Source organism: Triplophysa dalaica, chromosome 12, assembly GCF_015846415.1.
Source record: "Triplophysa dalaica isolate WHDGS20190420 chromosome 12, ASM1584641v1, whole genome shotgun sequence".
In the NCBI taxonomy this organism is placed as follows: domain Eukaryota; kingdom Metazoa; phylum Chordata; class Actinopteri; order Cypriniformes; family Nemacheilidae; genus Triplophysa; species Triplophysa dalaica.
In genome coordinates, this window is record NC_079553.1 from 10,318,169 (window position 1) to 10,339,462 (window position 21,294).

At 37.2% G+C, this 21,294-nt stretch overlaps 2 protein-coding genes across 2 annotated transcripts in view; both read right to left on the reverse strand.

The window, feature by feature from the left end:
• Positions 1–270: 270 nt before the first annotated feature.
• Positions 271–12,752, reverse strand: nradd (neurotrophin receptor associated death domain). Its single transcript, XM_056762536.1, has 6 exons — positions 12,374–12,752; positions 6,108–6,234; positions 5,637–6,005; positions 2,736–2,964; positions 1,832–1,974; positions 271–1,585 (listed from the first exon to the last, which is right to left on the reverse strand). Exons 1-6 carry the CDS (start codon positions 12,425–12,427, stop codon positions 1,272–1,274), a joined length of 1,236 nt encoding a protein of 411 aa, XP_056618514.1. The 5' UTR covers positions 12,428–12,752; the 3' UTR covers positions 271–1,271.
• Positions 12,753–17,804: 5,052 nt separating this feature from the next.
• The window catches only part of nbeal2 (neurobeachin-like 2), a 56,230-nt gene continuing 52,740 nt past the window's right edge, over positions 17,805–21,294 (reverse strand). The window contains 7 exon segments of the mRNA XM_056763001.1: positions 17,805–18,678; positions 20,031–20,166; positions 20,288–20,436; positions 20,670–20,822; positions 20,824–20,832; positions 20,952–21,068; positions 21,172–21,266. Coding sequence (XP_056618979.1) covers positions 18,574–18,678; positions 20,031–20,166; positions 20,288–20,436; positions 20,670–20,822; positions 20,824–20,832; positions 20,952–21,068; positions 21,172–21,266 — 764 coding nt within the window. The 3' untranslated portion in view covers positions 17,805–18,573.

The window sequence follows — 21,294 nt, forward strand, 5'->3', positions numbered from 1 at the left end:
TTTATTTATTTAAAGCAATGGTTCACTAAAACCTGAAAAATAGCCGTTTATTTATTCGTATCCTTCAGTCGAACAGTAAAGATTAAAAACAAGTATTTTTTTATTTTATAAATCACGAAGGCTAACTATTTTTGCTAAAAATCTTCACTGTTCTACTAAAGAAACCTACATGCTCAGTAAATTAACAGCAAATCAATTTTTTTTGTGAACGTTCCCCTTTAAATCCCTTATTTAAATCCCAAGCATGAAAAGACGATTTCTTTGCTCACACAATGTATTATTTATTTTTCAAAAATACAAAGACAATTATAAACAATTTATGAATAAAAAGAACAAAAATAAGTGATTGATGTTATGAACATAAAAAGCATCTCGGCACAGAAACCACCCACAACTCCCAGCACTAAAATACGAAACTTACCTACAAATACATACAATGAGGCGTAAACCAGCAAAGCACAAACCTGAGCATTCAAAATCAAGGCACCAGAGAGGTTTTTCTTCTCGTAACTCAGAAGAGCGTAAGCTGGGTGAGCTTCTATTGCTTTTAGGTTGCATTGTTGGTTAAAGTGCAAACCAGGCACTTGTGTCTATATACAGTATTTGAACACTTACAGAAAACAGAATGTCATCGCATTAGATAACAAAACTAAGTGGACATAGAACCAAGTGGAATCTGCAAACAAATGATATCTTTTTTTCTCAGAACAACTTAACATTGTTTAAAACGAATGCCAGTTGATCTGGGAATTGCAGTATATTCAATTCTCTTGTATTACTCATTTAGTGGTTTTCCTTTCAATCTGGAAATGATCAAACTTCAACCAGACACTTTATCGAAGCTGCACACTTCATCCAACTCAGAAGCAGAAGCCCTCAAATATAAATACATGACCGCATTAAACACACTACACTTCTTTTGCACTGAGACCAAAAAATGGAAAATTCATCTGCAAGGCTATAAAAGTCTGTGTTCTTTGATATGAAGCGCAGAAGCCACAACAGCACTGATGATGAAAGTTTTCTGCATGGATGAGTCTCTGGAGTTTGATTGGACATTACAAAGCGGATTTTATAAAACATGAAGTGTTTGTGAATACTGGAGGAAACATCTCGGTCTCGATGGGGTGAGGCTGCTGAAAGGAAATTCTAAAGTGAGATGTTATGATGAATAAAAACCTTGCAGTCCTGTTCTTCCGAGTCTTTTAACGCTCCTCATGTGTAACTCTACGGTGTCTCTTTCACTTTAATGAAGAGTTTTTTATTCAAGTTCAGACCACTGACATTCCTTGCGTGGTGGAGGTGAGTACGGCGATGATGTCCGGCCGCTCGATGCGGGTGAGAGCCGAGCATAGAAGGCCAAGTGTGGAGCCCTCCTGCTGCGCCCAGTCAGTCAACAGGGTGTGGATGGGGTCCTGGCCCCGTCCGAAGACGTCCACGCAGTCCTGTTCGTAACCAAGCGTGGCGGCCAGCTGCCTCCAGCTCCGACTGCCCCCCTCCGCGAGAACTCGCTCGACCTCCTCCTTTCTGTGAGGGGGCAGATTCACGTAAAGCCGCGTGTCCTGTTTGCTGTCCCGTTTACTGCCTGTCAAGAATAAAATAAAAACTGTGTCAGATGTTTTTCTCTCAACTTTGATAACAAGGAAGTGTCCAAATACAGTATTTTATTCATTTGATTGATGCATTTTTTGTGAAAATCTTCTTTAAAGTTTTGTTATCTTATGTTATGTCATGCATTTTAATGTAATGCTTTCATACATTCAAGTGTGGCTAAGGTGTCCAAATAGTTTTGGTGCCATCGTATGAGTGAGTTTAGGTTCTCCTCTTATACCTTTACTGGGCTGGCTGTCCTGCAAGCTGTGTGAGTCCAGGAACACACCGCTGTCACTGTGTAATTTCTCTCCTTCCCCAGCATTGTTCAGCTCTCCAACTCGAGCTTTCACCAGAGCCTGCTTCTGTTGACACGACTTCCAGCTGGAAGGAAACAGAGTTCACAATCCTATTACTGCAACAATTACATTTCACTCATAATGTGGTGTTCAATGTAAACATCAAAACTGATGCTATTGTCTCTGTCAGACGAAAAAATATATAAATACATCTCTCACGGCACTTTAAACAAATGCAATTTGGGCAATTCTGTGAAAATGTCAACCATGAAAAAATAAAGTTTTTACCAGTGGTTTTCACTATGGTAACAGCATAGATTTAAACATTTGGTGGTTCAAATACCCATGTGAGATCTCTCTTCAAATTTGTAAAGCATTTGTTTTATTTTTAGTGCTGATTTTTCATAGTCAGGTAAGTGCCATTTTCAATTTTGTCACATCCGTAACGCTACTTATTCCTCATAAATGACACATGAAAATCAATATAAAGTAACTATTTTATGTTCTATAAAGAGGCCTCCATTCTCCATTCATTGGGTATTATTGCTTCAGGATTGTGCATTTTATTTTACAGAAATCCTACAAAGTTTATCATCTCCCAAAAACCGCGTCCCTTTTTAGTCACATCCATAACGCATGTTTATTTCCCTTTTTTTTATATATTTTTTGATGTTTAGACTCTATCGTCGACGGTTTAGTAAAATATAAACAGATGGTTCAATATAATCGTAACAATTTCATTCTCTGAGCATTTTTATGTCACGTCCATAACCTAAAATGTCACGTCCATAACACTGGAATTGACCATTTAGCTTTTTTCTGCTTGAAATGTTTCTATGACCTCACCATTTATAGGCGACGTACAGCAGGAGGCCAAGCACAACAGCAGCCAATACAGATACATAAACCAGGATGTTGTTGCTGCCACCTAAGTCCTGTGGTGTGAGTCGAGGATCCCCAGAGTCTGGACTCGCGCTGCTCCTGTTGTCCATCTCCTCGCTCATAATCGGCCATCGGGGGAATTCCCGTGGACCATCAGAACTGGACGGCCGGGACAGAATGTTGAGGTCTTTCACTGCAATAGGAAAACCACCCACATTTATTGTTTTGATCTGCTTTAACAAAAAATTGTTGTGTTTTATCTATAAGAAAGTACAGTAATAAATCAGATTTAATTTATTTTAGTTTTTAAGAAAGTACGTTTGTTTAAGTTTATTCAATAACTGTTAATTAATAATTCCACAATGCTAATAGTTAATATTATTACAATAATAGTAATAATAATAATGTATAATAATAAGTATTTGTATTATTGTTAACAAATAATAATAATAATAATCATTATTCATTTTAAAATCATTGCTATTATTTTTTCTCAAGATTTATATGGTAACATTTACATTCTTCTGCAGACACTTTTAAGTAACATACAGTACTTTTAATGTATTATACATTTATTAGCATTTGTGTTCCATGAAAATCAAAGCCCCAACCTTTGAGTTGCTGATGCAATGGTTTACCAATTGACCTACAGGAATTGTTCTCATGTGATATTATGTGCATCACAAATAATCTGAGCTATGCTATCCACATTCAGTTTATATCTCTATTACTGTTTGTCAGCCATTTTCTTATTTGTTTCTATATTTATATCACCCAAGGAATTTGAACTGCTCTTTCGTTTATTGACATTGAACTCCTTAAACTCATTAGTAGTGCCGGGATATTTGAAGAGAGCTCAAGGACACGCTAAAGCATTTAAACACCTCTGCTGCAAAACACACACATTCATTCCCGCCTTAACCTGAAGCCCACATCTGACATGCATCTGCTGTGAGGCTGATTAACACATCATCAGCGGGCCCAGGGACGCCTGACAGGCTAAAGCGCCACATCGTAATGTTGAAAAGTGCAGAACGGTCAGGAGACTTCTTGCCCTGCACCCAATGTCCTGTATTATATCCTGCACATCACCCCACACACAGTCACACAGATACACGTGTGCTGTCCACTTTCTCTCCACACACACCCCACAGTCTGCCGGCACGGATCAAACGCTCTGCAGGTCAGGTGACCTGACTTGTGACCACACCCTGCGGGGAACAGGGGCCGACGTGTGATGCGACCCACTGGTCAGTTGGTTAACCTCCTGATTTAACATCTCAGACTAGTGTTTAACACACTTGAATCCAATGAGGACAATATTATTTTTCCTAGACATCAATGAGATTAAATCAGGAGCAAATAGAATCTTGATTTTAAGACTAAGTTTAGACCTTAAACACTTGTGAACTGCATCAACTGCGTCTTGAGCTATAAAAAAGTAAGAGAAACTTCTGAGCAATAAAAAAAATAAACCAGCACGAAACACACACTTACTACCATAAACCCAATCTCAAATTTGAGATGCTATTTTTTCTAAATGAGCACAATACAGCTCTGTGATACTTCAGGACAATGCGAAACTAAACCTATGGAAGTATTTATCCTCAGATTCTGGATTATGGAGGTCTGGTCACCATGTTGGACTGTTCCTATGTGAATTCAAGAACAAGAAGAACATCTAAAGGCAAAGTAAGTGCTGTATTTTGTCACATGCAGTAAAACTTGAGAACTGTGTTTGTTTAAACACTTTGGCTCTTTTTGGTTGAACACAGGTGTCTGCCACATGTTAACAGTCTAACCATATGCATACACACACACAAACACACAGATATGTTACCATATATAGCGTTGGACAGCAAAAACCCATTATGCCTACCCTTATGCAAAGAAAATATGTTTTCCTACATTTTAACTATCAGTTAAGGCTGTTAAACTATAAATTCGCATTTAATGGCAGGATAAAAGTTTACATAATAAATGTCTATGTACTGTGCATATTAATATTGTATTTATAAACACATACACATAATGTATATTCATATATTTAAGAAAAATATAATCAATAATTCATGTTCAAATATAATTTCAATTATTGGTAAATATAAATAAAAACAAGTAAATATTTCCTAATTATATACATGTATCTGTTTGTTTTTGTGTTTATAAATATAAAATTAATATGCACAGTATACAGACATACTGTATATTATGTAAACACAAACTTTTATTCTGGATGGGATTCGTCGCTGAACAGCCCTACTGTCAATATAATAAATCATCTTATATGTATAGTACAATATAACAATAAACTAAATAATACATGAGCAAATGTCACTTTTCAAATATTTTCAAATATAAACACTTGCTTACAATATACGGAATTGCATTATTACTATTTATTGCATTATATGAAGAGTTTGGTTCCAAAATGAGTTAACGTTTTTTTTATTTTTCATAAATCATGTTTTCTATTATGCATTCTAATTAATATCAATCAAACTGCAGTTGGTTGTTTTGAACAAAAAAATAAAGCTTACTAACACAATAGCACACAATAAAAACATGATAACATAATAAAAAACATGATTTTAGAAAAAAAAAACACAGAGTTATCTCTTTTTGGAACCAAACTTTTCATATTTTCCAGTATATTCCCATATATTTTTGTTTCATAAGGGTAAACATGTGGTTGTATAGCGTTCCTCTTATATTAACAGCCCAAACGTTATCAATAAAATTCTCAGGGAAATGTAAAGTGTAATGCACTGTAAGTTAGTTTGGATGAAAGTATCTGTCAAATGTCCTTTACACATCCCAAAAAATAACCATAATCACGTTATATATTATGAAGATTCCGCTCACCCATACAGACAGTGTCAGAGTCAGGCTGGCAGGATCTGATCTCCACCTCGTCCTGACCACAACGTGAACAGGGTATGCAGGGTTTCATGTCGCTTTTCTCCTTTGAGTAAGTCCCTGGTTGGCACCTCTTGCACACTGTATTTCCCAGTGGGCCACAGGGCCGAACCACTCCGCTTCCTTTACCGCACACAGAACAGGAGTTGCACAACCCGCTCGTGCTGTTACCGTCCCGCCACAGGAAGAAATGCTCACCGCAGTCACACTGGGTATCCTGTTTGGTTGTGCAGCGTGCCAACTCAGAAATGCCCATGGGGCAGCGGGCGCACAGCCGGCAAACGGCAAGACCCTCAGAGTCGGAGAACGAAACGCCTGTTAGATATTTAAAGTGATGTTTGTCAATAATAAAGACATTAAATAAAGATGCCAAAAGGCCTTCATATTTTCAGAAGACACAAATATGGAAATGCTCACCATCTTGACACGGCTGGCACTCCGTGTCTTCATGGCCACAGCTGTTTGCCATGCCAGTACCCGCAGGACACATGCTACAACATTCTCCCGTGTTTCTGAACTGCTCACAAGCCTCGCCGAGAACCACCTGAATAAACACAAGACATCAATGTAAGATTCACAGTAACATACCAAAGACAACAAAATACAGGCAATCTGCTGTTAACAGCTCCTGAAAAAGAAACTCAGACCAGCTCATGGGAATTACAAATAGCTGGTTGCCCAAGAAACGTTTGGATTGTTATAAAGCTTGGAAGGAACATTAGCATAACATTAACATACTGGGGATCAGAATGCAAATTCAGAGCTTCAAAATGTTTTGTGACTTGTTGCACCTAAATTGTTCAATTGACTCAGTTAAGGCAAAAGTATAGTCCGGCCGTCTGCGGAAAGTCAAGTACACCCAGGCCTTTAAGGTTTTATAAATAAGGTTTTATGAAAGGCAACTGAAAAATGTAGATGAAACAAGAATTTCGTAGGTCGGAATGTTTTAAAAGTGAAGATACACAGAAAAACAAGTAGAAAAACAAAACATTTATGGCGGCTAGAATACCTTAAAATAAAAATAAATCACCTAAAATCACGTTTTTCTAATGTAAATTAAATCTGCAGTCTTTTTCTGAAATTTGCCGCTTTTACCGTATTTAAAAAATATGTGAAAAGTCTTTTCATATTCTGTAATTACCTGCTTTTACATTATACATGATGTATGCTGCCTTTTATGGAGCCCCGAGGGGACATAGTGATGAAAAAAATGAGACTTGACAGAAAAACATACAGTGTTTCAAAACTTTTGCATTCTCTCGCAAACGTATTTGTGAATATTTCATTCTCATAAATTTTCCAACACCATGTCCCTTCAGGGGAACAGCAGCTTTCCCCCGCCTGACTCAAATATTTTACATTTGTGATTTCTTTAATTGATGTATCTTGAACCACAGAGGTGTGTAAAGGAATGGATACAAAACAAGCCCCTTATGCAATATAAACACTGATTATAAAGATTATAGTTAAACATTTAAACAGCACTAAACAACAAATACCGAAAGATTACACATCCTGGATTGACGTCAACAACTTTTAAAATATCTCAACCTTTAAATTTGAATGAGAACTTTCCATTATGCCATAACATGTAATTCACACATTGTTGCATGGACATTATCTTCTTTTTCTTTATAACACACACACAAGCGCGCACACACACACACACACACATTTTGCTTTAAACTGATCTCAGGCATTTTAATTGTACTGTGTTTCCTGTGAGAGCAAGAGGCGAGTTTAACTTGCAATGTATACAGGCATCGACTGAGGAAAGCACTGTCAAATACACAAAACTATCAAAGAAGGAGGACGAGAGGATCATTAAAAAGGCTTTTTTCTTTCATGAAACTGACGCATTATGTGTATCTGCAGTCATTTCAGTGTGCTGGGGAGACCTCTGTAGTTCAAGACCTTAGGGGAGGGTGTGATGGGGCTGGTATGGTGTGTGTGTGTGTGTAAGAGACAAGCCTTTGATGCCCCCCCCAGCTCTGCAGGTGTGATAACGGAGATCAGTTCCGCGGCATTTTAAACATGCATTGGTTGAGAAAATTGCCCCTCACGCACCCCCTCTACTTCACAACTGCCCCCTGGGGCTCTGACAAGAGCCAACAGATGCCTGTACATGTAAACCTCCTGAAAAGAGCGAATGCAAACCCACACAACTGCTCTGATGTGTCTCTGATCTCTCTTAGGACAAGAACGCTTGTGTAAACTTGTCGAACAAGTACACACACTTTTAAGCTCATAAAAACACAAATACACATTTGTACACATCTGTCCTTGGGGTAAAAAAGTCCTTGCTTGCTCTTTTAAACACACCAGATACACTTTAAATAAGGCAATAGTGTTAAATTAAAGTTAAATCTGCAATTAAAATCTAGTTTGTTGATTACTCATTTTAATATTTTATACTGTGACAATCATACAGAAAATCATTTTGTTTTGCATTAAATTGAATGGAAAAATGGACCTGAAATATATATTTTTAAGTAGGCCTCTTCCCTTTGCTTAAATGACATTGATCTGAGATAGCATGATCTGATAATGTTTTGAAGAGAAACGTATGCGCTCCAGTTAAATCAAGATACAACCCATTTCTCAAACTTGCTTCCATTTACAATAATAAATATTTCTCGTTTATTTTTTATGCTACATTTTCTTTGTTTTTTTATTGTGTTAAAGGAGTAGTTCACTTTCAAAATAATTTTTCATGATAATTTACTCACCTTCCATGTCATCCAAGATGTATATGTTCTTTTTTGTTTAGTCGGAAAAGAAATAAAGGTTTTTGATGAAAACATTCCAGGATTATTCTCCATATAGTGGACTTCAATGGACTCCAAACGGTTGAAGGTCAAAATTACAGTTTCAGTTTAGCTTCAAAGGGCTTTAAACGATACCAGACGATGAATTAAGGTCTTATCTAGTGAAACAATCTGTCACTTATAAAAAAAATAAAAAATAAGTATGCTTTATAAACAGAAATGCTTGCCTTGCTCTGTTCTGCGATGCGCGTTCATGACTTCACAAAATACGTAATTACGTTGAAAAGGTCACGCATTACAGGCAGAAGTACCGAGTCAGTGTTTACAAGTTAAACATGCAAATTTCTCCCTAAATGGAGAAAAATCCTTGAATGTTTTCATCAAAAACCTTAATTTCTTTTCGACTAAAGAAACAAATACATAAACTTCTTGGATGACATGCGGGTGAGTAAATTATCATGAACATTTATTTTGAAAGTGAAATACTCCTTTAATTAATTATAAAAACATCTTTCAATATTGTTATATATTCCAATTTACATTTACAAAATACACTGAAATATAAATGTTCATATACATACTGCAGAAAATAGTATGTTCACAATATTATAAATGCAGACAATTATAATTATAAAAAAGTAATTTTAAATTATATCCCAGAAACTAGAGGACAAAAAAAAGTTTATGTAAATAAATAGGCTATTTATATTTTTATAGTACATACACAATTGTAATATTGTAAAATAACTCTCCCACTTACCCCTTTATACCTACATTTTTATATTATCTTTCAAATCCATGCATTTCATTTTATTTATTTATTGTGTTTATGTTTACACTGTATGTTGTGTTAAGTACTTCTAATTCTAACCACAACAAATTCCTTGCGTGTGTGTACACACACGGTGAATAAAATGTATTCTGATGCATTCCTATACTTGGAAAACTTTTAACACAAGAACATTTAAGAAGTAACTTCTAGGCTCACTAGACAGAGAGCTGAGCAGCACCATTGGAATTTTCTTTGTCAGTTTCCTAATATGGTGTTTAATACTTCCCGAACGCACAGCGGGTTGTGGGAGGACCTTCACATCCGTTTTGACAATATTTTACCATCTAATTTCCTCCGAATTCTTGACTAAATGACATAAACAAAGTTCATGCAAATGATACATCACCAATAAACACGAATGTAGAGCAGAAGTTTGTGAGAAGAGTTTGATCACTAAACACACTTTCAGTCTCTGCGATGAATCCACGTAATACTGAGGGATTAACAACACATGAAAGAAGGCATTTCACACAAAACACCTTTGATCCATCACTCCATCACCCCCCCCCCCCAACCAGACTCACACACATACAATGAGAGGTAAAATCAGTTTGACTACAAATACATTTCCAGCAACCCCTTTCAGCTCAGGCGAAGTCAAACTTTATGTTTGATTTTAGTATAAATTAAGTTAATCCTAAATAACGACTAAAATAATGACTTTTCATAATGGACTTTGTTATCTTTATAAATCTGAGCATATTGTTAGAATTAACATAATTTTTTGAGACTGTATGTGAAACTCATGTTGAATAACATGGCTCTTTTTCTCAGAAGTACTTTGCCATTCAGAAATAACAAGTAAGACATTAAAGAGATCTCATTTGTGACTTTTCTTATGGATATCAGTACATTTTTACATGCACATGCAAACACACATTTGCTGAACGATGGGATCTGCTGTAAGATTTGATATATGCGCACATGTGTGCAGTGCACGAGTGAGTTTTGTAAGAGTAGTCTGAATGATGAGAACATGAAAGGGGACACAAGCCCCAGGAGGCAACAGCGATTGACCCCTCACCCCCACCCGCCAAACATACAACCACAGACATCCACATCTACCGCTGATAGGACAGACCGAGACGTTCTTATCTCACTGTGGCCAACAGTAGCAAAAAAAATATGTTTCACACAAAACAAGCGTATTTTCAGTAATAATTTAATGCAAAACACGACCCCAGGCATCCCAAACTTCAAGGAGATTTACAGGAGTGTCAGTTAGCTGATGGAGTCAGTGAAGTGAGGAGTAGAAGGGAAAAGATAAAAAGAGGTTGGGAGTTCAAGAGGAAACCGCAGTTTTGCTCCCACAGAAAGAAGTAAATTGATGTGGCTAAATGGAAAGTCAAATTACTGAGCTGCAAATTCACCTCCTTCTCTCCACAGACTGAGAGAAAATGATCATAATTACAATGGTCCGGTTATCATGGGCCCCAGCAGTAGGCCTACTTAAACTGCGGCTGCCTATCAACCCACATACTTGAGGGGGACGGGGGTCTACTCCGAACCCCCACAGACTGTTTGAACACACCAGGAGACAAGGATCTGGAGCAGTATTAAATACCACTGACCTAAAAATACAGCGTCAGGCTAAACGTTGCTCACTTGAGTTTTGCATTATTTTTGTAACAGCAGAGTTTAAAAAAGCAAATAAGTTGATTTAGTTGTTTTGTCAACAAGTGTTTTTATTTAAAGGGACAACGCAGCTTTTATTCGAGCGTTAGTTTCCTTGAGCGTAAATTGTGTGGAAAACATGACGATTTTTTTGGCGCGAGTATGATATTGGGACTTAATGGTAAATATTTATACACTGAGAGATGGAATGAAGTATAAAGATATTAAGAAGCAATCCTTAATATTGAATAAGTGAAATTAAACGCGTTAAAATGGAGCTATGCTGGGATCTTCTTGAGAGAAACAGGGTTACTTTCCTGTCTTTCATTTTCTGTTCACTTTGCAGGGTTTATTCAAAGTAAATGACAAAACTAAGCTTACGAATTAAGACAATATTAAACAAATAGCTTTCAAGTTATTGACTTAAAAAATGCTGTGGAACTTAATTTAAACTGTACACACTTTATTTATACATTTTTCTTTTAAATAAACAGAACACTACAGATAGCAAATATTTGTACTACTTTAGTTATTAAAAATCAACTAAACGAATATCTCACGTTTGCAAACTCCATTGACAGAAGCACAAACAGTCACAACTAACCGTTGCGGGGACGAAACGCGAAAAACGCTTGAAAGACGACCAGTGAAAACATCATTTCTGTCAAACCTTCCTTCCTTGTAATAAACAATAGCTGCTGTCAAAAGAACAAGCCCTTGATTTACAGATAAAGTAAATAATTGTAAGTTAAGCATTTTCTCCACCATAGAAGAACATAAAAGAATTAACGTGGCTTAATATGACGCAATTAACAGTGACCAGAGAAAATCTAATTATTAAAAAATCTTTCATGGCTGATATCAAACATAAACATGCTCCATGTTCACAGTTTGTCACTGCTTTAACACACGTCCATTCGTTTTCTTATAATGGTTTTATTTGGGAAAATGCTTAACGTGACATTTATCTTGTTGGATTATTGTTGAAGAGTACATAGTGTGCATTGTTTAGAAAATTGTGTAGTAAAATCGGTCTTTTATTATTACTAAATTCATCCATCTAACCACGTTTAGCATTTTTCTTGCTTAACGTAAAACTTTGCATGTTGCGTACTCACGTCTCTATCGTTTACCTATTCAAAGAATGCCTTTTAAGTTATGTAGTAAATTTCTTCTTTTAATATCACTTCTTGATGCATTAAGCCACGTTAAGATGTTTCCACATAATGAATTTAAATAGGGGAGAAAACGCTTAACGTGAGATTTTTCACGTTTTCAGTAAAAAAGGACTGTTTTTTGACAGCAGTGTTTATTACAATTACGGTTTGACAGAATTTTGGTTTTCACTGATCGCTTTTTACGTACGTTAAGCTACATTATGCGTTTTTTACGTTAAGCATTATGGAATGTCCCACTTGTACGTCATGAATGGCAAATGAAAAGAAAACGAATACAAAGCATAAACTCACCTTCACGGCCAAGATACACAAACAGAGTTGAAGTGCTGCCATCCTTCCCTTCATCGTTTCGGTACTTTTCCTTAGTGATGGGGTATAACACAACGAGTCTTTTGTGCTCCAAATCCAGCGCAAGCATAAATGAGAGTACGCTATACTACAGCATCTTTTGTGCGTATTTCACAGACTCTTCCATTCATCCGAACGGGCAGTTCGGGATTTTTAATCGAGTCTCCACTGGAAAAACTTCGTGACTGTAAAGGCGGATTGTCCCTGTATGTCCCGTTTGTAACTTTAATACTTCGTCTTTCTGCTGTCTACACGGTCAAATCAACTTGTTAGTGTTGCTCCACCACTCAACTGAGCCTGTGCCCACGCCCAGCTGTTAACTAAATAACTAGGGATGAAGGGGACGGTCATAAACCCCCAGAAACACAGAGAGAGAGAGAGAGAGAGAGAGAGGGCGGTTAATAGAGGTCAGTCTGTGATTGGACAGACAGCCGAATGCACGGTGAATAAAACCTTGTGAACTGTGAAAGTTTTTGTAAGGTGAAAATGGTTGTACTGATATACACAAACTTTGTTTTTCAATTTTTTATGAGTTTGATTTCAGCATTGCATTTTTAATTATAATTAAAATAATTTTCCGTAGCAATTACTGCTCCTACAATGATTACAACTGTTGTTATAATTTCTATGTTATTAGCCACCCGTGTCATTAAATAAATTCAATGTAGAACAAAGATTACACAGTTATTACACTGTTTCTATTATGGTTTTACAGGATTTTCACAGTACTGGAGTCTATATGGTTACTATGGTAAAAGACTGCAAACACAGATTAAACAGACAGTCGGAGATAAAAAAGGGACACAACAGTGGGTAACCTTTCTCAGATCTGAGGGATTTCTGAGTCGAGTCGTAAAACTCAGCAGGAACTCTCAGACTTCAGAGAGAAACAAATGGAGACTTCCCTCCATACAATGATAACAGGCCTTCAAAGCAATACTCACAAGATATGAAGGAAAAGATACAATTCATTCCTCAGCGATTCTCCCTGTCACTGCGTGTTAATAAGAAAGTGGTTAAGTCAGCCTGTTGGGAAAGGTGTGATTTGATCATTTATTTAGGCTATTCAAGGTTATCACTTTCTGAATAGTTGTAAGACAATTGTTGTTTTACATCCATATTGCATGTTGGTGAACATTTAGTTCATGATTGAAATTGTGTGTTTTTTATCATTGTCTAAACACAAGGCATGCTGTTTTGTACATATACCAATGTGAAAAGATGTGGTAACAAACAGTAAACATTATAAGTTTCAGATGTCAAATCTTCTTTAAAAATTAAGTCAACTCCTATTAGTAATTCTCCATATGTTTTTACATTGTCTGGATCATAGACAGCTCCAGCTGAGAAGCTGAAATCATTAAACCCTCCGAAGCAGCTCTAGATACAGAGATGCAAACCTTTGGTCATTTCTTACCCCCGTGTGAATTTACAGATCACAGCAAAGAAATAATAAAACTGACGGAAGATGATTTGGGTTGGGGGAGCTCTTGGTAGTTTGCAGGTTGTTGTAGTTCAGGAACTACTAGACAACAAGTGATTGTTAGGACGTTTTATCCCTCGGCCTTCCCCCACATCTTCTTTCTGGGGGTGGAGTGGAAATGCCCAACTCTACTCATAGCAAGGTGTCAAAACCCTCCTCCCATTGTCTGCAACACAGATCAGAGCAGAATTGCCACCATAACCACCACGTCCCATCTCCTCGGAGTCCTGGTGCTTGTAGTGACTGGAAGAGGTGCATTCCATCCCTCCATTCCAGAGTCGACCCCCCTTAAACTGTCGTCCACTCAAACGTACCCCTCGGGGTGTTTATTGGTCAGCCAACAGGATGCTCGGCCCATCGAGAGATCAAAGGTTTTCAGCCCTGATAAATGTGCTGTAACAGTGACCTCTTCAACCCTAATAGGGTTTAACACGTCAGGACAAGAGGAGGGAATAAAAGCCGGAGAATTGTCAGAGAATCGATTGAGAATGGAGAGGAAATAAAAAATACTCGGCTTGATGCATCAACATTTAGGCCCGGTTTCATAGACAACAGTGTAAAAAAACGAAACTGTAAAATTTTCTGTAAACCTGAAAAACCGAAATATACTGTAAATACTGTTTTTTTTCTGTAAAATTATAGGATATACGGAAATACAGTATATTCAATTGTTTGCCCCATTTTTCTTGTAAATTTGTTGTCTAGTTCTGTAATTTTGTAGTTTTCAACCGTTTTTCAAAAATAAACTTACTGACCGTTTTTCAGTAGGTGAGGCAACGAGATATAAGCTGTAAAATGTACAGGTGTTTTCCCTATAAAATAACATTCCCCCTGGTTTTCTTACAAAATTTGCAGTCTTTTTCTGTAATTTTGCGGTATTTTAACCGTATTTCAAAAATAAATGAAAAAATCCGTAAAAAAATTAAATCTGTAAAAAATGTAATAAAATGACATGTTTTTTTCAGTGAGGCTTAGCCAGGAGTATGACTCAGTTAAATTAGGTTTTAAGTCGCTTTTATAAAAATTCCTAAGATAATAATATTTCTGGTGTGCATCTTCTGACAAAACAATGGCAATTACATATTTTAATTTATTTTTCAGTTAAAACAGCTCAAATTTTAATTTTAGTCTGAGACTAGTCCCAAGCCTTGTCTGTGAAACTTAGCATTGAGGTTTTACTTTATACACTGCTCAAAAATATCAAGGGAACACCTAATCATCACAGCATCAAGAAAGCCGTCAAGTAGCATCAGAGACTGTCCTGGAGCTCACTTAAGCTCTGATCCAAGTCTGGGAGGAGATCCCACAGGACACCATGTGCCATCTCTTCAGGAGTATGCATCGTTTGTAGATCATACGGGCTCTTAGGGCCATGCACATTCCTGACTAACATTATGAGTTACTGTTATGACATTCGAACAAGTTGAATCAGCCAGTATCTTCATTTGTTTACAGGGATTTTACTGTAAGTCCTGCCCTGAATGAGTTTATGATTTTGGCTTCTATAGACCATTGTCACGTTATTTCGTTCTCAAAAAATTATGCAAAGTATATAAGTGAAGAGTTTTAACCTGGATATTTCGTTCATTGAGATCTAATACAGTTTGATTTATGTGTTCCCTTAATTTTTTTGAGCAGTAAGACTACAAAATCAGTATAACTGATTTAAATATCATAAAATGTGTTAAATAAAGAGTATCACAGTCCATACAGTGTGTCACAACTCCTTGCATAATTCAAGTAGACAAATAACATTAACCCTGTGAATAAACATGCACAGGTTAAGTCACTTTGTCAATGTGATTTTTAGTCAATGCTGAAAGTCCTTTTTTCCTTATCTACTCTACTCTATCAAGATCTTAAAATAGTTTACAATCTTACTTTATTGTATAGTATTGCTAATATAGATTTTATGAAAAATTTGATACACATACGTGTTTAATAGCACTATTAACATAAAAAATCTACAATTATTTTGACAAGTTAGTATCTTCGATTAAAAGCTAACCGAAAAATGCAACATTATTTAAGTATTCTGTACATTTTGTGATTTCTTGTTTATCCTCCTGATTTGTATTTGTAAAGCTGCTTCGCCATAATACAATACTGTAAAAATAGCTACAAATAAGTTAAATACAATTGAGGACTAGCCGCAGATGTAGTTTAACATATAAACTATTGACAGTCTTAACAATTAGCGAAAACAGGCAACTCCCTTTAAAAAAAAAAAAAAAAAATATGTTTTTGCTTTTTACTTTCAGAAAACTGTATTTATTTGAGATTTTTTTGCTTATTCAAAACGAACCAACTGCAGTTTGATTGATATAAAATGGAAAGCACAATAGAAAAAAACATGATTTTTGGTGTTTTTGCAAATGAACTCTTCATATCAGCTATTCTGTAATTTCTGTACTGTCTAGTAAATACCACATGGCTTGATATTTTGCTTTAAAAAAACAAATGCAGTCCAAATACATTCCAGGGTAAATCAATTTATATAGACTTTTATATTTATTTAATAGTAACAATATGCATGTACACAACTGCTTAACTCACACAAACAGGAAAGCTGTGAAACAGAGATGGGCAAATGACATGTGCAACAAAGATCTTATTTAAAGTTGACTCTTTCATTAAAACAATACAATTCAAATCTGCCTGACAACATCAAATAGTTCGCACTGAACAGTTTTTTGCTGAGTGATTAATCATAAGCGGTTTATAAAAAGGATGTCTTATGGCTTCAGTTTCCGAACACACAAGTTTTCAAACAGCATCATTTGATTTCCATGATCATTTAAAAAGACATTGTGCAAGAGTATGTGCATATGTACCAAAGGATTATCGGAAATACAGTGAACAAATAAAGCATTATATTTAAGAATGCTTCCTTAAACTACACCAAAATACAGTATAAGTTTCTCAGGTGGCAGTGTTTGACTACAGGAGTGCAGTGATAAAGACTTCTGAGGGAAAAGTTGTATTAAACAGTGTAGCTGCTGGCCGATGTGTCCCAGCGTTTCTTTGTCTTTCCTGTGACTTTGCCATCCAGCAGCATATTTAATGCATCCAGTCTATTCAAGTCAGCAAAATGTGTCCTCTAACTTTCCCATGTGTCTCACAGACACTGCACACACAGCTCAGCCTTCAAAGCATTCAGTGCATCAATAAAAAATAATTCAGACATAAAATTCCAATGGTTACAGAGATATGGTCCCAGCCAACAGAAACATTCACAGGACAATTAAGACAAGCTGGTGTGTGTTTCACATATTACAAATAGTTACACGATTCTAATAAAGGACAGCGGTCGAGGCATTTATTTGTAGAAAAAAAGAGCAAAATGAGACAGAAGGTATCAGAAAAATAGCAAAAAGTGCTGAAAATATCGGATTAGGCTGTACATGAGTGCATTTATTTGCAGGTGGTGCAGGCCTCATATAAGACGGCACCCAAGCATGTGCCAAAACCATTACGACCAGACCCAGACAGAATCTGCTGACATTTATGATGTATTCTGTGTGCAGTTAAATGAAACTTACCAGACTAGACACTTTATAGAAAGCATAATTAAAAATCTAAAACATTTGATAAACACATGAGGGACAGAGATGTGTCGAGCCCGTTTCAATCCAAATATGCAGCTAAAGACTCCACGTGGGCCTGAAATGTGGCCGCAACATGAAAAGATGCCAAAAGCAGATGAAACCACTTTTTCTTTTTTCACATCAAGTGCAATTTCCGCTGTCCAGTGAAAGAACTCACTGCACTCATTGTATAGGAAAAGATTATTTGGGGAGTTTTGTGACTGTGAGAATGTCCGTCAATCCCACAGAGACAGGAAAGGCACTTCCTTAATATAACAGGATACAAGAGATTCACACACAAGTGATCAGAAAGAGTTTGTTTCTTCATAATGCAATAACAACAACTATTACGATATACAATCACACGTTTTAAGGCACCAGAGGTACTGAATCAAGTCTTAAGACTTAGCAGGGCTCAAAGCACACCACAGCATTACACAAAAGTGAAAGCACTTGTTCCTATTCAGGTTCAAAATGATTGCGTTACTATAAAAATCTGGAAGTAACACAAACACCCGCATCCATACACATACAAAATGCTTGCCCTACAGAAAATATTCAGGCTGTTTAAACAACAGGACTTATTTATGAAACTATTCAAGTGTCAGACAAAGTACCAGCGACGCAGTGCTGACCACAGAGTGACCAGCAAGGCAAAAATCAGCATAGGAAGATCTGTTATGCTGAACAACAGCTCAGGTGACGACGTTTTGTCACCCAGTGACTGACAGTTCACCACTCTGAGCTACAGTGCCTTGAGCTCCAGCCAGCGAGAAGGCAGTCTGTGATTCAAAGGATACCACACACTGCATTTAAAAAGTCAAAGTTCATCAGGGAGACGTCAAGACTGGCGACAAGCTGTCAACGTTCACAGAGTCTGAAGGTGACAGCTCGATTCCAATGATCTTTGGAATGTCTACTTGTTAAAAGCAGTATAAATCATTTCATTTTAAAGAAGAATTTTCCTTTCCCTTTGCTCTCTGGTTTTTGTTTCTGGACCTGCGCTGCAGGACCCGTGAAGGCGAGCCACGTCTCTTCTGCAGGTAAAGGCACGTGGATAGCATTTTGGATGCTTATTTGCCACCAGGCTCGACAGGGTTGTATTCCGTCTCTCCTGATGACACCTGGGAGATTCTGCGCGTGGAGCCCCACAGTCGACGGGAAACCGAAGATCGAACCTGAGGACAAAAGATTTGGATATTGAAAAGATATGGATTCAACCGATGCATAACAATTACATGAATTTGAAGGAATAGGACTTTAACGGGGAAGGGGGGGGGTGTTGGTTAAAGTCCAATTTCAGTCTTATGCTTTATGGGAGGAATACACTTCAAGACTTTTAGACATCACACACTTTGCAGACTTTTTGAAAGTTTAAGATAGAATCACAATAACTGATCAAATCTGCATACTGGCACAGACTGTCTGCAACAAGTCTAAACTGAAAATCTGGGTAAAATGTGAGCAAAAGTCTTGTAGTGTATTTTAGCCTCAAGGCTCTTAACAACACCACCCGATGAATAATGGTGTAGTCTAGCATAGAAAACCAATAAATTATACACTTTTTAAACATAAATATATGGCTTGGAGTGCCTCCATGTAGTGCGTCCACGACTTCACGTACTACGTAATCATGTTGGAAAGGTCACAAGTTCCGACCCAGTGTTTACAAGTGTGGAGAAAGTACATCGATGTCGAATGACAAGTTATGTCTTTATTTAAGATTATTGTTTAAAATGGTAAGTTTGTGTGCATATCAGGGATGTTTAAATATTTTTAAATCTACGTCACACATAACCATTCCACCTGATTGCGTGATAAGGAAGTCGTGGACATGCATTATATTGAAGAACCCTGGAAAGCTTTCCCCAAAAGCCTCAATTTGTTTTTGACAGAAGAAATAAACATTTTGTTATCATGAAACTTCATTTTAAAGTGAACTACTCCTTTAACATATAAGAACAAAGTAAAACACCATAACCAAGTATCTAAAGTGGAAGTCTGTAAATATTATTACAATAGGCTAATCACTTTTATTAAAGACTGACGTAAATAATGCATCAAACTGGTAGCTGTCCATATGTCACATTGCCTATGAAAAAACGACATTTTATTTATTAAAGGTATAAGTCATTTCTTCCGCAGAACACAAAAGAAGATATTTTGAAGAAAGAGGGTAACCAAACAGCACTGGCCCCCCATTGACTTCAATTGTACAGACACTAAACCAATGCAAGTGAATGGGGGCAGATTATCTACATTCTTCAAAATATCTTCTTGTTCGATCTGCGGAAGAAAGAAAGTCATACAGGTTTGAAATGACATTAGGGTGAGTGAATGATAACAACATTCTTGGGTGAACTGTCACTTTAACATCACATGTGTGATTTGATGACTATGATTTTATTCTGGGATTTTATGTGTTTGTTAGCAGATTATGTTAATAAGGTCAATTACTGTATGTGCTCAGTGAAAACTATTTTAGTATCATTTCAGTGCGTTATATAAGAACGTTCTCTAATTCACACACCTGCTCTGGTTTGCCTGCTCCCACCACGATGAGTTTGCCATCCTCCAGACCCACCAGAATATGACTGTTCTCTTTCGTGACAGACACGCACCGCACAGGGACTTTCAGAGCTAAAGGCCCCACAGCCGGATTCAAGCTGTGCATAAAAACAGAAACCTTGAGACTTTGGAATGAGACACATGGACACAGCTGTCGGAGACATAATGTTACACATCGGATTTATTAAAAATGTTTATATAAGTTATAAGTGTGTTTACCTGTATAAGTCTCGAATGTGGAGGTTCCCCTGTTGTGTGCCCACAATGAGGTAGTGAGGCACCAGGTGCGTTGCTGTAATCTTTTCATCCAAGGTCGCAGATGCTAACAGAGTCCCATTCACTGAATACACATGCAGTGCATACTTGTCCTACAGAGAGTAAAACATACATGGCTATATGTCATGAAACTCAGGTTCATATTTCAATATTTTTTTTCCTTACATGGGGCAGAGAAAGTTGTAATGAAATACATAACTTCTTTACGAAAAAAATTCAACCTGAAATTTCTTGAAAACGAACAAATCTAAATGAACTAAATTAAAGCATAACATTAAAAAAGAGATACACTATAGAGGATTTAGTGTTCTTTGTCAGTCAGCACCTTTCCAACTGAGCGCCCCTCCGTAACAGTATGTGCCACTATGTGCCCCTCCATGCCGACCTCCAGCCGAGCCACAGGAGCAGAAATGCAGCCCTCACAAGGCAGTCTCAGGGTCCGCAGGTACTGTCCGCGCCGCACGCTGTGCATGATAACCGGTGCCATCCTGGGTAACAGAAACACAGATATGGAGTGTGAGAACAACCGGGTGGTGTCACATCGTGAGAAAGATCAGAACACCAGCAGGCCAGGAGTTTAACAAGTGTTGCGCTGATTTAGACTGACCTTTGACCCCGAGATTGCCATATCCAACTCAGTGCTGATAGCCACGCACGTGACCTCCTGGTCGTGGCCGCAGAGCACCTGTACCGGCCGCGGTGACAGGCCGCTGGAGAAACCACCCTTCATTACAAAACAAGAACATTCATGACTTTCAGTATATTGATGCAGGCTTATTATTTCCTCCATAATAATTCAAGTTTGAAGTTTTGAAGTGGCAGCGGACCTGCTGTAGGACCTGCCAAATCATGCAGGTGGTGTCCCTTGAGCCAGAGATGAGGTGGATACCACACAGATCCAACGCCAGACATGTGACCACATCTACGTTCCACAGAAATGCACAACGATT